The sequence below is a fragment of the Hermetia illucens genome, chromosome 3 (assembly GCF_905115235.1).
Source record: "Hermetia illucens chromosome 3, iHerIll2.2.curated.20191125, whole genome shotgun sequence".
NCBI classification, from domain to species: Eukaryota; Metazoa; Arthropoda; class Insecta; order Diptera; family Stratiomyidae; genus Hermetia; species Hermetia illucens.
Window position 1 is genome coordinate 140,282,232 of NC_051851.1, and position 13,580 is coordinate 140,295,811.

At 41.0% G+C, this 13,580-nt stretch overlaps 1 protein-coding gene across 5 annotated transcripts in view; it reads left to right on the forward strand.

The window, feature by feature from the left end:
* Positions 1–13,580, forward strand: part of LOC119651982 (gamma-aminobutyric acid type B receptor subunit 1) — a 768,875-nt gene that overhangs the window by 685,417 nt on the left and 69,878 nt on the right. For 2 of the 5 annotated variants that reach the window (XM_038055893.1, XM_038055892.1), the window contains exons 12-15: positions 5,123–5,330; positions 5,492–5,748; positions 5,886–6,023; positions 12,549–13,246. In XM_038055893.1, coding sequence (XP_037911821.1) covers positions 5,123–5,330; positions 5,492–5,748; positions 5,886–6,023; positions 12,549–12,908 — 963 coding nt within the window. In that variant the 3' untranslated portion in view covers positions 12,909–13,246. Of the gene's footprint in view, positions 1–5,122; positions 5,331–5,491; positions 5,749–5,885; positions 6,024–12,548; positions 13,247–13,580 lie in introns of those variants that run through there. The other 3 variants (XM_038055894.1, XM_038055896.1, XM_038055895.1) reach the window with 2 other exon arrangements.

Below are 13,580 nucleotides of genomic sequence, written 5' to 3' on the forward strand. Positions count from 1 at the left end.
GCTGTTGGTTGCCAAAAGAGTCTATTTCAGCTTACAACACCCGTGTGGCTTGAAACGTCTCACCATGGCGTCAAAGCTTTTACTGTACAATACTATGACCTTGCCAATCTTCATGTATTCCTCGGAAACTTGGGCCCTCAGCAGGAAAAGTTTGGAACTCTTAATCGCATTCGAGAAAAGAATCCCCAGAAGAATTGTTGGCCCTCTACAAGAGGATGGATAATTCCGTCGCCTATACATGAAGAATCCTATGACCGGCTCAATAGGTGCGGGGGCGGGTCACTTAATCCTTATGGATGAGGATGATCCAGCCCGGAAAGTCTGTAAGGGCAATATCTGTGGTAGTGTAGAAAGACGCGGCAGACCTTTTCTCCGATGGATCGATGGCGTAAGCCAGGAGGCCAGATAGCTTTTAGGGATATCGAATTGGTGGATGTCGGCGCAAAACCAAGATGTCTAGAGTTCCTCATTAAGCCAGAGCGAGACCACATACCGGTTGTTGCAGCGTTGACGATGATGATGCGATCAGCTCTATTATTGGAACTATCGACTATAAACCATGAAGAGCGAATTCGATTAAGGAAGCGCGGTTACGAGCGCCGTGCGAAAAAAAGGATATCTTATGGTGGTTCCTCGAGGAGGAAGGGGGTGTCGGGGGTGGTTCATGCGGAGACCGGCTAGGTAGAAGCAAATGCCCACCTACAGATAAAAATTGGCTATAGAAAGGATACCATGCGGAGGCCGGCTAGGTAGGAGCAAATGCCCATCATATCCAAAAAACAAACCTAAAATGGAAGACGAGAGAAGAAGCTACGTTTGCTGAGTAAAACTTCGGAAGTATCGGCGATCTTTGGGAATGACAAGCGGGCCCCGCTCTCCGCCATTACTTTGGTATCTAACGCTACAAGAAATTATAGTGGAGTGCAAGTTAGATTCACACCGGATCCTTCGGACCTCGAAGCTGAAAGGCTACCATACGGATAGTCCCTGGATAATGCTGCTAGTGCAAAGAATGAACATTGAAGGCATCAAACTGTAGCGTTTGAATCACTGAGACAACGCATAAGTGAATTCATCATGAAGGAGAGATGTCATATTCACCAAAATATCAGGGCATTAAGTTGTCCTACGAGTATATTAGCCCGTTAGAAGAGAAAACCTCAACATAAGGTAGGTGAGAACGCGATAAAATGGAGTAGGGACTATATTGGTGAATCCTTTGATGCCCAACAAGCAGCCAAGAAGAAAAATCCTCTTTACCGAAGAAAGCAGAGCCGACGGAAATTTCGGGGAAAGCTGGTAATTCCTTGATTTCGGCGTCAATATTAACAAAAGGGGGCGAGTCGGCAATTTGTAAAGCCAAGTAATGGACAAAGTTGGACAGCAAAAAGTGACAAAACGGCAAAAAAAGATCTGTCCGGAGGTAATCATAATTTCGAAGAAAGAAGGTATGTCTTATGCTGATATCCTTTGGAAAGTGAGTCCGTAATTGACTAACTTGGTCAGTATTGTCGTATCAGATGAATGCAGAAAGGGATCTCATGCTGCAGCTAAATAAGTCCAGCGAGAGGTCAGCGGATAGTTTTCATGGTCAGGTGGGAAAGATAGTAGGTGAGTAAGCAGAAGTGAAAGCTGCACCGCAACAGATAACAGTCGAGTGCAAGCACTAAGAGGCAGTTACATCGCGGGAGAATACATGTATTGCACTATGAGAGCAACTTAGCCTTAGTATGTGTGCAATAAGAAGGCTAAAGAAGGCCTATGGGGGTGCATAAACAGCCATCATTAGTTTGCTGGTGATATCTGATTACCCCGGGCAACGTAAGAAAAGGTTGTACCGTGTCCTGATTTAGGGAGCAAATGTCGTTCAAGAGATGGCTTAGTTGAATCGATTTCGGTCACTGTGTAGCAGCATGCGCCTAGTCAGCATGGTAAATCTAAAAGTTTCCGGAAGTATGCCGGCCCACCTCATCAAAGAATCTACTGGAGATGCACGACACATGTTGTGCAAAGGGAAACAGGAAGTGCACCACCAGTTGTATGTGCTGGCAGGTATCTGGCATATTTGAGGGAGCTAAATCGTAAGGCTAAGTGGGATGGATACAAATCAACATCAATCATTGAGACACGCCACTCAAGACTTTTTTGGAATGGTATTTTATCGAAATCACGGCAGTACTAAATAAGTAGAGGACACATCTGGAAAAGCAGCAATACGGGCATGCGGAACGCAAGGCGTATTGGAAACAATGACATTCCTGGCAGCTGGCTTTGTAAATCCTCAACTCATCAACCGGCGTCCATATCTACAACTGCTATGTCCCCATAGTGCAATAATAGCGCAATATGAGAAGATGCTGGACAGAGTGGTGTTGGACGCTGAAGACCGCAGCCCGAAAAGGCTAATGGTGAATACAACAAACCAAATCCTACTAGAAACTTGGGGGAGCTAGAATTTTCTAAAGCTACCATTGGATGCGTGCCTACCTTCCAAGGCAGAGGATTAGGCCGGACTTATCAAGTGAGCCTGATGTTTCTTTTACACAAAACCTTAGAAAATGAACACCGGTATTTTGACAATGTTAGACTGGCTAGGCTAATCCTCACCAATGTGCGAGGCCATATAAAGCAATAGGAGGCCCTTCACCTTCAACAGTGGTCTAAGAAAACCGGATGCCATATCATATAATCTTTTTAACTAGAATTTGGAAAAAGTGGTCCACGACACTGATATGTATGCAGAAGCCACTACAAATTTACTGAACACTGGCCCATGCTGATGATATTGACACAATAAACAAGCCGGGATGTGAAAGCTACCTTCATCCAAATGGAGGAGGGGGCGTAGTATATACAAAACCCTAAAAAGATAACTTCGAGTGATTACAGAAAGGGGTTTATTTGTGAAATTGCACCTGAAGGGGTGGCTATGCTTTAGATGCCTTATTTATTTAATAGAAAGTACATTAATTTCTAATTACATTTTGTCCACAAACGGAGGACCAAGTAAGTAGCCTAACTTACGTTTAAAACTATGGAATGTAACAGTCAAAGGACCCAAGCTCTAGGACGTTTTAGGACCGGCATAATCTCAGGATCGGGGAGTGGAAGTAGACGTCGAGCTCCGCCAAGGGAAAATGTTCGCACTACGTGTACTACGAGAGGCAATGCGGAAAATATTATCGGAGCTGGCAAAGCAATCCATCAAGCAATTTCATATCAAGGTAGATGCGGCGTTATTGCAGAGAAGAAAAACAGAAGGTCCGTGAAACCGTGACGGATAGTCCACAAGGAGATGATTCTTTTTAAGAAAGAAGGTCCGGGAGAATTTACGTTGTACAGCTTCAAGAACGCCGACAATTACGGTTGCGGAAGGAGCAGCAGACTAGACAAGAATATTCATGGATGTTTCTGACGAGGAAATCGAAAAGCGTTAAGGAGAACTGGTTTGAGGTAAAGTCGGAGGAAGAACGTAGGATAAAACCAGAAATTTTGGAAGCTCGGCTGGTGACATCAATGAAGTCTGAATTAAAACGAAATTTGTCATCGAAGATTATTCCCAGGTCGTGAAAGGAGGTCAGTAGTGAGAGGGGTTGTCCATCAAGAAAATGAGGAAAGGACGTTTGGGAGGGTTTAAGTGAATAGCGAAGCGGAGAAGAAACCGAGGCAAATAATTTCAGGTCATCTGTGTAAAGCTACCCGTGTTATGAGGACAGAGGAGAGTTCATTCATAAACAACAGAATAGTAGTAGGCTAGAGGAAGGTGAGAAAGAAAGCGATGAGTAACCTTGAAAGCAAACTCTGTCGGAATGGTATGAAAGGTAGGAGCAAATCCAAGAGGTGATTAAGGAGAGAAGAATATCTGATGAACGGTAAATTAAGGCATTTATCAACGAAGTTGGTGAAGATCAGAAGAATTGAAGCAGTAGATCGATATTTCACGAAACCATGCTGTTCTTTCATAATCAGGTGGCTGAAGTGCGCAGTGAGTATCTCTTGAGTATTCCGGAGCAAGAGGAGCGAAGGTACATGGAACGGTAGTTCGTATCTAAAGAAAGTTCTCCGCTCTTGAGGGTAGGGATGATGAGACCCTCTTTCCAAAGATGAAGAAAGTAGCACTCTTTGAAACTTTTGTTGAAGATTATACGCAAAGGGAAGGAAATGTGTTGTTTACGGTTAACAAGTTTGTAAGCCCATCGAGACCAGATATGACATTGATGTCAAAATTACCAATGAGTAACTCAACTAAAGGAGACATAAGGAGAGGAATGGAAATCCGGTGCAGTCTGCATCTAGAAGAGGCGTGCAGGTCGCTTTGGTAAGAGAGGTAAGTTCGCAGAATTGTTGTGGGGTGTTAGCAGTGGAGTCACCAAAATATCTAGAAAATATACCTATCTTCGAAGGGAAGAGTATTTTATGAAACCCGTCATAGGGCATATTTCTGTGCCATGGTCCAAATTACGCAAAGTGAAAAAATCAATTTCTTGAAATCCTGAAATTAGACGAGGTCCTGGTAAGTAGTACTTCTTGCAATGGTGGTTTTATGTAACACAACGGAATCTCATCGAGTGCTTCCACCCTTGGAGACTTGGACACACCTCCCGCGCAGTCAAACCATAGTCTTCCGATTTTCCTTATTTTAACAAGTCAATATAAAATCCCGAACAAAGCCCCTCCACCCAGGCAGTCGGAACTCTATTAGTATTTACTCATTTCTCCATAGTGTAAAGGATTTTTTGGATTAGCTGCTGCAGATACGTCCAAATTTATTCAAAATTGTATTGAAAATATCGCATGGCTTCCCTCCTCCGTCCGATGGTTGGCCGGGTGGAGTAAAGGATATTTGCATTACAAAATTACTCATTGAAGTTGTTGAATTGCTCTTGTGGCCACCATCGTCCTTTGAGTATGAGGGAAAGACAAGGATATTAATAAAACAATAATTTTAATTATGTGCTTGTATTACAGAGCGCAATGGACTTGCTTCTGAAATACCATTGCATAAAAAACACCACGTCCAATTTTCCAAGTATCCTTACACAGTCCCATGGCTCCTCTTCAAACAAACAATGAAACGAAAATATTTCATAACATTTCATAACATTTTCCATTTTTCTTGCAGAAAAAAGTCGAACCATGGAAATTTTACATCATGGTCTCCGGACTATTATTTGTAGATCTCGTTATTTTAATTACATGGCAAGTTATCGATCCACTTCAAAGAAGTCTAGAAATATTTCCACTAGAGAATCCTGTTTCAATAACAGACGATATTAAAATTCGCCCCGAATTGGAGCATTGCGAGAGCAAAAGGAATTCCATGTGGCTGGGTAAGTATCAAAGATGCCAACGAGTTGGCGGCCGAAGTTAAGGAAGAAATTCGGTACCCAATGAATAATTGCGGGTCATTAATTTAATAAAATGTATCTTCCCGCTGTGCATGGAATGACTAAAATGTTTTTGTTCTTGCGTCTCTTGTTCTACTCCACAGGACTAGTTTATAGCTACAAAGGACTCATACTCGTGTTCGGCCTATTCCTGGCATACGAGACCCGTTCAATTAAAGTAAAACAAATCAATGATTCCCGTTATGTGGGAATGAGTATATATAATGTTGTTGTCCTATGCCTAATAACAGCACCGGTAGCCATGGTAATAGCATCTCAGCAGGATGCATCGTTTGCATTTATCGCCTTAGCTGTAATTTTCTGTTGCTTTCTCAGTATGTTGCTAATATTTGTGCCAAAGGTAAGTTTCTCAAGTCCTGCTGGGCCAATTTTCAAATCTATTGGTGTCAACTGTGTCTGAAGAATAAGATGGAACAATGAAAGATAAGATTTCTCAAGGAATAGTAAAAAATTGAAATCTTTTATTTTTCCCTGCAGGTTATTGAAGTTATACGACATCCGAAAGACAAAGCGGAGTCGAAATATAATCCAGATTCAGGAATTTCAAAGGAGGATGAGGAACGCTATCAGAAGTTGGTCACAGAAAATGAAGAATTGCAAAGGCTGATAGCACAGGTATTTTATTGAAAGTAGAAAAATTCTAGTCTGATATTTCACGTTGTTCCTTGAAGATGTTTACAGTCATCTGCATATTTTTTGCAGCCTTACAGACGGTGCATGATTCAAGCAGCAATACAAAATAGAAGACAATTTTTGTTGTTTGTTGAATTTTTGTCGTCTGTTGAATTATCCTGTACTCTGCGTATATTTAACTTGAAAAATATAAGGGGAACTATTATATTTGATATGCTTTCCATTTTGTCTAGAATCCTGTACAGCGAGCGAAATTACTAAACCTATCGTAATTTACTTCGAATAATTTGTCGTCAAACTTATATGGCAATAGAGTAGTCGCGTTAATATGCGACCTACCCATTTCCGCCTTCTCATCAATACGTTTACAGTTATTGGGCCCATATGACGAGCAAGCTAATCATTTGTTATTATCTCTGACCAGAGTATCCCGGAGACTTGGAGTTTCCAAGTAACAAAGAAAAGGGAATGCTTTCACATGGTACTCTCATATAATAGTATAAAGAGAACATTGGCCATTCTCGGATAGTGAGTTTCATCACATGGCATAACCCGAAATGTGACCTATCCACTACTAGTTCTGTATCTGGCTTGTACGCCGACCAAGTTTTCATCGGTCTTAGGCCAGATACCTCAGTGGCACGACGCAGACATGAATTGATTAAAGCTGATAACAATGGTGACTTCGCTTGAACTTCAAATTCCCATGAAATTTGAACTTCTTGCATTATCAGATGTCGCTCTGATAATAACTACTGATTTTCCCAAAAAGTCTATATAAAGGAGGAGCAAATCGAGTTTCAGAAATCTATTGTAAGGTAGTTAACTGTTCCGTGTGCCTAGATAGTTTTCTTGTCCATGTTTCCCCACCCCACTAATAGTATCAAAAAAATGCGCGGAATTCTTCACGCGTAAGTGATTGAATAACAATAAATATATATAATGCTTTTCTTCCAACATACAAATTCAAACCATGTGCGGGGAGATAAATTTCCTGTATGTAGTTTTCTTGGTTTCTCCAGAACCGATCGACTTTTTGGGCCGCGCATTGCATTAAAAAAATTACAAGCTCAAATAAGTCAAAAGTACCTGTCCCCCCCTCCCCCTTTTCACGAAATTCAGCATTACTGAGAGCACACAGTGAAAAATGGACAGTTATGTCTTTGTGGTTTAACGTAAGTATCTGTCTTGTAGACTTTATCCCCTGGCTTTCTTAAGACACGGATTGAATTTGTGACCACAATCACAAAAATCACCCCGTTGACAGAAGCAGCGGTACCAGTCTATACTGGGCGCCTGACTCAGTTTATTCACACAGGTGAATGCAATACCTACCTAAATCTCTACTGAACTATGGAGTACGGCACCCGTGTTGAAACGCAACGTTTGAGGCCCGAAGGTCTCCGTTCGTTTGAACGTAACCACAACCCCAATGAACCTCCTACTAGGACCAGACCAGCTGAACAGGAAGTTGTTGTTACCATTGATGAAGGGAACAAGTGGTTCCCGAAATATCGGTATTTGCAAGAATAAATATCCACACCAACGAAAAAGAAACAACAATTTTTTTATTATATCTGCGGACATTATAGTACACACTCCTACATTGAGAATTATTTCTTCTCTTCCACTCTTTCGCAAGCACCGTATCCTTCGAAGCTCCTCCTAGATGACGCTTATGAGTATTTATTGGGATTTGAACTCCTCAGAAGGTAAATATTGCATACACGAAGATTACGCGCTCCGGGTTTTTATATTAACTTATACATTGAAGGCAAAAGGGAGCCTGCATGTCAAAACAATGCAAATATCGAAAACGACATCGAGTGACAATGAACTTTTCCGTGGCTGCATCTACCTCCCTTTGTGACAATTGTCCCAACGTTCCTACTTCTCCTTGATTGGGCGCTTCCTTCTTCTTCGATGAGCTCCTTCTACCATCCATCAAAGAATATTATTCCAACAACCACGAATGCTGCTTCGTCTGACATAGTTCGGAATACGCTAGCAATTTCCAACGCCCTGGAACGATATACTACCGACAAACTTTTCTTGGTTTGGTCTAAGTTGGTGCTACGTGTATAAAAATGCATGTACACTCTGGTTAGTAGTAGCCTCTTCGGTGCTCCTCCAATGTTGGGCTAGTTAGCGATACTTCAATTTTCCCCGCTTTCTCGTTCGTGGAAGTGAGGTCTACTTTTATAGTTAACAGTCGACCCAACATAGCACTGAGGTTTTTGATGTACACTTTGGACATTAGCACATGCCCTCACATTCGAAACTTCCTTCCTTCCTAATCAAAACAAAACATATACAACCCTTTCTATTCTTTTACGCCCAAGTGAATTGACATGGTGGGACTCTAGAAAATACTTCTCTATGCTTATGTACTCAGGAAAGTCAAGTGGTAGCAAAGGTTTGTAAATACAACTTTCACCGCCTCATTATCGGGGACGCACTGTTCGAGCGCCCGGCCTACCTAGATCAGTTGGTTTCTGGCTAATGGGCACATGGTTGCTAATGCAAATGTCTTTACCTCTGGTACTAATGACATTTTTGGCCACGTGCTGAAAGGACGTTGCTAGACCTAGCCGACTACGGAGACGTTGAGGCGGATTGATGAACATAAGGAGCTGAGAGGTCTATTGGTGCCTGCGAGCGGGGATGAACGCAGAGCTCCGTTGTCCTGAAAAAAGCATGAGAAACTTAGTGTAGTGTGCCCTGTAGAGAAAGGAATCCCGCCATTACTTTTGGGAAGGTAGAAGAAACTGCCGCAAATAGCGATTTCGCCACTATAAGCCAGGGGGATGATAACTGATTGAAGAAGTGAAATTATGTTTGCCCTCAACGCACTAAAACGGAGTAATAGCGTCGACCTTGACAATCTCCCGCGAAACTTTTCAGTGCGCGTCTGCGTAGAATTGCATCCTGGAGATCTGAGATCTTTCCCAGTTGGGTGGAATAGGGCACCTATTTTTAAGTTGCATACCTGGAGGTATTTGCTAGGTTTTAGCCACTGCAAGTTCATCTTGATCATACTGGAACGCATCAAAGGACGCCTACAAAGGTTGATATACAGAGAGCAGATAGGTTGATTTCGTTGACCACATTGCTGCCCTCCGAATCATTATGACACATTGTGCGGAATTTAGATCACAGCTCCACCTGGTTTTCATCGAGTTCGAGAAAGCTTTCGACATTATGAATAGGAAGTGTAACTGGAATGATCTATACATATTTAAGAGAAAATAGTAGAGTGTGACATTTTGCAACCGATACCTTTTCTTCTCGCTGTTGGTGACGTTTTTCATGCTTCCTATATCCGAAGATGTGGAGTAGTTCACTGAACTATGTCATTTTTCCTCAAACGTCTCGACTCTGCTGATAACATCTATTTTTTCTTTGCTTAAATGACACTGGCTTTGAAATAGGAGGCAAACAAAATCGGACTGAAAGTAAGTGCCACGAAAATCAAGTTCCTCGGTCTATTCCTACTTACGATGAAGAAAACATCTTAGTCGTCGAGCTATGTGTATCTAAATAGCATGGTTTCTGCGAACGGTGTAATAGCGCAAAATCGGCCAATCTTGTACTAAATCTGAAAATGCAAATATCTTAACATCAAATTCATGTTGAGACTGTCTAGTGCCAATGATCTATTATATACATGGGAGAAGCACAAGGACAATGACCGCAGTTCTTACTCGGAAGCTCCACGTTTTCATCAATTCCTGTCTGGGTATTATGGGTATTATGGGAAGATATTTATGGCAGTGTATAGATCACCGATTGAGAAAAGCGGCAACTTCCTTGCGGGTTATGATGTGCAATTGAGTTCACTGTCCAAGGATTGCCAGCTAGTGGGTCAATCTGGAACTTCAAGGTGTAGAACATCGAAGGAAAGTACAAACTTTTCGGAAAATCATAAAGGGAAATAATTAATTATTTCAAATAATTTAATCTCTGGAAACACCGCGAAATTACACTTTCACCCTATCAAGGTTTCTGGCAACAATATATGATGAACCGGAATTCCAATCCGAGTTAAGGAGCTCGAGAGGCTAATGCTCAACCAAATCAGTCACCGTACCATCGAAACCAAAGGGCACTATTATCTTCTCGTCCACGACGGCCAAGTTTCTTATTTTGCCTCGAAGTTCCATGGAAATCCTGATGTTTTAGAAGCAAAGAATAAATCTGATCTGCTGGCAGTATGAGCATCTAAGTGTATAAGGCTTCAATGAAACGAAAAGATTGTTTTTTGATTAGGGACAACCCTATTGTTTTTATTTGCAGATGTCGATATTTCGGAAGCCAGTACGCGCCTTTCTCAGTGCTTACAATCTAAGTTAAAGTCATTAGGCTTCTTCCTGCTTATTTGTTGCGCGCCTGGTGCGGTTGCTCCCTGGACTTCTCGACTTGCTCCATTAGACGGAGCTCGTGACCCATAGATCGCTGCGCGTGTCCGCATTCTTTGAGAGTGCAAGGCTCCTTGCACTGCAGCATTCTTCCATTGCGTTGCTAGCTAACATTAATCGTGGAACCAGCTGTTCCGACTTTTTTGCTACTGGAGTCAAGTATGTTAGTGGCCGTATCAACGATAACTTTCTTCAGGAGGTTGTGAAGATCATTTGTTGATGCTTCATTCGCAGGACCTCTGTTGACTGCGTTTATTGCGTTGCGGTGTTACGCATTGTTTGCTTGTGGATGGCATCATTATTCATACTTACCTGATTATCAGAGGGGAGTCTAGGCGGTATTGTAATTCGAGCCCAGAGCACTATGCTAACGAGATAGTGATCCGAGTCTATATTGGATATTCATTAATGCTGAGAGGTGATGGCGTGTAATTATCCCGTGTCAATTTGGTTGAAAATGGTCACGTCTGGCAAGGCCCATGTATGCCGCTTTATACGCAAACCGGGTACTTCCAATAGCCACTTCGTGCGATAATGCTAACGGAATAATCCGCAGTCTTTTATCATTGGTGCTTTTATGTATGCTTTATGCTCTATCGAGAGTAACAATCCAAGTTTCGTTCTGGGACCTTGACCGCCATTGACTATGGCATCCATTTCCTCCTTGTAGGTATTATGGTTGTTGAATTCTGTGGCCCAAAATTTAAGAGCCTTAATTTTCGATTTATCAAATTGCCTTTGTCGTTCATAAGAAGTAGGGTCTCGACTTCAATAGTGGCGGGTTTCCAGCTCTGTCCATCATTTGACGGACCATGGTCGCCTTTCCAATTGTGCAATTGTACTTCTTCTGGTTTAGAATACTGCGTTAATTCGTGCATGACGACACAGTTAAGATCTATTTATTAAAAGCAATGATACATTAAGGTATGGCATTCGCAGAATATTGTGTAAAATTTTCTTGAAGGAACACAGCAATCAATCCGAAGCATCTCCGAAATAAGTATAATTAAAGCTCTTTCATTAGATGATCTCTTTTTGGGCAGACTTTGAATTGAAAAAGGCAATTTAGCGCAAATTTATTATTGTAAAATAAAAAAAATTGACAAATTTGAAAAAAAGAACACCAACGTTCCCTCGTAAATTATGTACAAAAATAGTGTTCAAAACTTCAAAAGGTGGGGTGCAGTAATTTTGGAGTTATGAGGGGCACTGACTGTGAAAATATGATTTGTGGGAAAAACGCTTTGAAGTTTTGAACATTAAAAAAATTAGAATAAAACGGTCATAAGCTAGTTTTATCGGCTTAGCTCACGCTCATCGATGTTAGGTTCATAAAGGATGTTGCTATGATGCATGTGATCCATGTGGCAAAAACCCCTCTCTTCGATGAAATCTGCTTGCTTTAGTCTGTTTTTCCGCTCTCGGCTCCGCTCGGCTTTTCGTGCCTATTTATAGGCGCTAGGTCTTGGTCTCTACTGATTCTCATGCTTTTCATAACGGTTAGTAAAGCAGAGGATGTTCATTTAGGACACAGACTGCCACATAAGCTGCAAACTCAATGATAGACAGAGGTTCCACTCAAGTGCTTTAGTAAGATTTTCCAAATAAGCTAGTTCGAACTTTCATTGTTGTGCTGCGTAGAAACTCCGACACATCTGTTCAGGAGGGCGTCTTTGCTCAGATATTCCATAGACAGGCTTAATGGCATCCAAAACATCCTAGGAAGAGCACTCAACATATATTCGTACAAATCTAATGCATTAGCAGTTGCAGGTTTTTGCCATTTGAACCACGAGTCCGCGCTAAGTCATGTATGAAAAGTGGTTGCTTAAAGAGCTGTATCTTCCTTAGTTTTGATGCGATTCATCTCAAATTTTCTCACAGTAATATTGAAACGTCCTCCATTCAGAAACCCAAATAAAAAAAAAGTTTAAAAAATTTACCCTGCCTCCTTAAATAGCTGTCAATTTCCCCTCATCCTATGCTCTTTTGACTAAATTTAAATTTGTTAGATTTTTCTTGATCAATGTAATTGAAACTCTTCTACCAAAACATAGCTCAATATCTATTTTTCCGTTTTCATTTTCAGAAAGAAGAAAAAATCCGCATTCTACGGCAGCGTCTAGTCGAACGGGATGCGGCTGCGAAAGGACAACCAATCACCGGAAACACAACTGCGGCAGCCCAGCTAGATGGTAGTGGGGTTGGTGGAGGTGTTGGTCTCGGTGCTGGCATGATCGGTGCAGGTGTTGGCGTTACAATAAACACTCCTACCCCAGCCACAGCAACATTAGCAATAACACAAGGTAAAGATTCGCTAATAATCATACAACCGGAGCATACAACCACATCTGATTTTGATAGTGCTATAGGTGGTGGTGTTTCGGTTTATACGCGCTCATCCCGTTGTTCTCAATCTGATATTGAATTTTCTGAGAGTTATTTGTAGTAGTAGGGCCTGCAACCGTAGAAAATTCGATAGTTAATAGTTATGTGGATTTTTAAGAAAAAATATTAGCTGGACACTAAGTGTCAATGGATATCGTTTAGAAAAGACAAAAAAAAAATAATCAGAAAAAATTATAATATTTGATAGAAAAATAGGGACAAAAAATATTTGCAGATATATAAATATAAAATTAATCTAAGTTAAATTTATCTAGGCTCGGTAATATTACGGCTTCAAAAGCTCAATTCAACAGATATTATATTATAGAAAAATGCGTTGTGTTGCAGCTATTTGGCATGTGTTTTAGTTTTACTGATTTTTCTCGCATGTATTCACAGCTAAGCTCCTATCCTTTTCCGACTCCTCAAATAAAATTATACTTCATTTCTAGAGGTCTACAAGCTATGAGACCCAATGAATTTAGTGAATGCTGTTGCATTTTCTCTTAACTTGCATTTTTTTTATTTATCTTTAGAGGTTTAATTGCTAAATCTACTACTGACCTTTACCCTTTTTTGCAATTACATTTTTCTGTTCAAATTGATTAGTATTTTTATACCCAGACGCACTAAATATATATCTGGTTTGCCAAATAGGCTGCTTTTAACCAATACTTTCGAACTTACTCAAACAAGTTTGTTTATGATAAGATTGTTATATATCTAGCAATTA